Source organism: Enhydra lutris, unplaced genomic scaffold, assembly GCF_002288905.1.
Source record: "Enhydra lutris kenyoni isolate GAN:26980312 unplaced genomic scaffold, ASM228890v2 scaffoldscaffold94, whole genome shotgun sequence".
Classification (NCBI taxonomy): domain Eukaryota; kingdom Metazoa; phylum Chordata; class Mammalia; order Carnivora; family Mustelidae; genus Enhydra; species Enhydra lutris.
The window spans coordinates 3832190-3835822 of record NW_019154178.1 but is presented as its reverse complement, the minus strand read 5'-3'; the positions used below and the strand labels follow the sequence as shown (position 1 = coordinate 3835822).

General features: G+C 42.0%; 1 protein-coding gene across 1 annotated transcript; it reads left to right on the top strand.

The window, feature by feature from the left end:
- On the top strand, positions 1-954 carry LOC111139059 (olfactory receptor 6N2). The gene has a single exon (XM_022491185.1). The coding sequence runs from the start codon at positions 1-3 to the stop codon at positions 952-954; it is 954 nt and encodes a 317-aa protein (XP_022346893.1).
- Positions 955-3633: the final 2679 nt, after the last annotated feature.

The following is a 3633-nucleotide window of genomic DNA, read 5'->3' as shown; positions in this document are numbered from 1 at the left end:
ATGGAACCACACAACCACTCGAGCTTGGCTGAGTTCGTGCTCCTCGGTTTCCCCAAAGTGGGCCACATCAAGGGCTGGCTTTTTGTCCTGCTGCTGTTGGCATACCTGTTCACTATCTGTGGTAACACGCTCATCTTCTTAGTCATACGACTGGACGCAGCCCTACACACCCCCATGTACCACTTCATCAGTATACTTTCCTTCCTGGAGCTTGGGTATACAGGCACCACCATCCCCAAAATGCTGGCCAATCTGCTCAGTGAGAAGAAGACCATTTCCTTTGCAGGATGCCTCCTTCAGACCTACTTCTTCCACTCTCTAGGGGCCTCTGAATGCTACCTTCTAACAGCCATGGCCTATGACCGATACCTGGCCATCTGCCGGCCCCTCCACTATGCCACAATCATGACCCCAGCACTCTGTGGCAAGATGGCTGCTGCTTGTTGGACTTGTGGCTTCCTGTGTCCCATTTCTGAAGTCATCCTGGTGTCCCAGCTCCCCTTCTGTGGCTATAATGAAATTCAACACATCTTCTGTGACTTTCCACCTCTGCTGAGCCTGGCCTGCAAGGACACAGCCACTAATGTCCTCGTGGACTTTGCCATCAACTCCTTCATCATCCTTATCACCTTCCTCTTCATTATGGTTTCCTACGGAAGAATCATTGGTGCTGTCCTGAAAATAAAAACAGCTGCAGGGAGAAAGAAGGCCTTCTCCACGTGTGCCTCACACCTCACCGTGGTTCTCATCTTCTTTGGCTGCATCATTTTCATGTATGTGCGCCTAAGGAAGAGCTATTCTCTGACCCTTGACCGGACACTTGCTGTGGTCTACTCTGTACTGACACCACTGGTCAACCCAATCATCTACAGTCTTCGTAACAAGGAACTCATTAAGGCCATCAGGAGGACCATCTTCCAGAAAGGGGGGAGAGCCAGTCCCACTCACCACTGACCCTCTACCAAGGTCTTTCCTCCACTTCAATGTTGGCTCATTCAAGTTCTATGGGGCTTCGTCTTGACCTTGAATAATCTTCCCATTATCACACATGCTATGGAACTCATCCCCTTTTGCCTTCTCAAAGACATAATTTACATTTTTCTTTAATTTCCTACATCTTTACTGTTTTCCATTTTTTACTTGATCAGTGCTTTGAACATTTAAGAATACTTTAGAATTTCCCTTCTTAACAAGCACACGTATTTCCTTGGCCTACATTCTCAGCCAGCTAGAGGTCTATTTCTCTCTGCTCCCATTTCCAGTTAAACTTCTCCACGTGATTAATGACACAATCTACCTCCCCTTCTTCACTTCCTACCCACTTTACAACCCGTTGCCATCTGGAATTGGCTCAGACCTTTCCCAAAAATACTTTGCCAAGATCATTAATGACCCCCATGCTGAAACCATGAGACCCTTTTCGTCTTTCCTCTTTCTTGAACTCTTGATACATGTGACCAGTTCTTCCTTCTCAAAAAGGTTTGTCTCTCAGCTTCGATTACATCATTATCTCTTCATTTTCTCCTTATTCCTCGAATCCATCTTTTTATCTTTTTGGTCCTATCTTATTAGATGCTTGAGTTATTCTTGGCTCCAAGAAACGTCGCACTGTTTCCCCCCAGTGTTTCATTTGGTTCCCTTCTCATCGTGTGAGTGATGTTCTGATGTCACATTCCAGTGACATTATCTTGGAGAGGAAAATGTAGATGGTCACCTAATGCATGTTATCTAATGTATGGAACCCATTTTTTCTCTTTGAAGTTATGTTTGTTTCCTTCTAAATATGTATCACAATTTGTATGCATATATGTAGATAGAGACATCAAAATAATATATCATTTGTTGTTCTTTCCTACAATCTATAAACTGCATTTGGTTTGAAATCATGTCAGTTTTGTTACTTGCTGTATGTCCAGAATCTAACAAGTGTCTAAACTTGCTGAGTATCAGTAAAAATGTCAAGAGTGAAAAATATAATGAATCTGACCCACTCCTTTCACTAACACATTCTGGTCCCCACTCTAATCACTACTGCCCACTCTTTTTTTCCAGTCCTTTGATCCACTCCAGGTGAACTCACCCACTGTCTCCGGCACAACCAGCCTCAGCTTGCTGACCTCCGCCTTTAAATCCCTTTGGATAATACTGACAATTAATCATTAATTACTGCGTACCACTCTCGGTTATCCTCTCTGGATCTCTATTTCTTATTCACAAACTGTGGTGGGCAGGTAAGCTTTCTTTAGGTGATGTTCACTGTTAACATTATGTGGTTCTAAGACCCCATTTAACCCTTTATTTTCTCTTATATCAAAAGATGTCTTGAATTCTAAGTCTAGCTTTTTGTCACAAAATGAGAGGTTTGTTTTTTTTTCCTGAGTCACACATTTCCCAGACTCTTTTAAGATTAATATTCTTATCTTGAAAATTAAGATTAAGATTTTTATCTTAAAATAGATTTATTAAATTTTCTAAGTATTCAAGCAATTCCTTCAAACATAAGACTTTTCTTAGCCATGCAGTTTAATTGGATGCTGAAACTATTTTTCTTGTGTACAGCATATGGTTATGAAGTTATGAGAGTTCCATATTTGTATGGACATATGTATATGTGTGTATACATATATATGTATTCATACATACACACAATATGCAAACATATAAACATAAAGAAACTGACAACTTCTGCAGAACAAAGAGGAGAAACCATGGTCCTCCTTTATGGACGAGACAGCCCCACTTCACCTATTTTGATTTCTCTCCTTTCTGTTTCTGCATCCATTTTTCTCTATATATTATTGTACATTACAACTCTTTCTTCTCCATATGGTCCTCAGACATATGGAGAGCAGAAGGTATTCTCACGATCCCTTCCTATTCCCTACTCTGAGAAAGGCAGCACATTCCTCCTTGCCCATCCGTCTCCTCCGTGCTCACCTGAAATGCGGCAGAACAGGAATCTCCGTGGAAAACAGAGAGCAAAGCATTCAGAGACTACAGAAGGGTGCACTCGCCTGTCTCTTGGCTTGTCCCCTAGTTTGTTTTACACCCCCCACCTGATTTGTCTTATTTTACTTCACTCGAATTATGCTCTTCAGGCAGCTGCCGTGTCTGGAACCACAACCTTTTATTACACAGAGCCTACAATTTGAAAGAGAAATGAAAATGTACAAGATAGAGGGTGATTCCCAGTCTTAAAATGTATTGAAATATCCATAGAAAACTCAGTGATGTGCAGCTCAGTGAACTTTCACAGATTAAACCTTCATGTAAGGAATGTTCAGAATAGGACAGTGGAGACATCTCCAAAACCTCCCCCATGCTCCCTGGCAGCCAACATAACTCCTCTCCCGCCCCTCGTGATTAGCTACCTGGCAGCTGACACTGTCGGGGGATTTGACGTGTTTTGGTATTTTGTTTAAGTTGATTCGTACAGTTTACACTTTTGTTTCTGCTGCTATCCCTCAAGATTGAGTTCATGAGACTCCCCTCTACCATGTTGTCTTCTTGTAGTTCTCTCTCTCAGGGCTGTTGTAGAATATGCCACAATTCGATGCTATTTATTTACCTTCTGCCATTTCTCGTGCTCTTCGTTCTTTGTGTAGGTTGAAATTTCTATCTAGTCTGATTTCC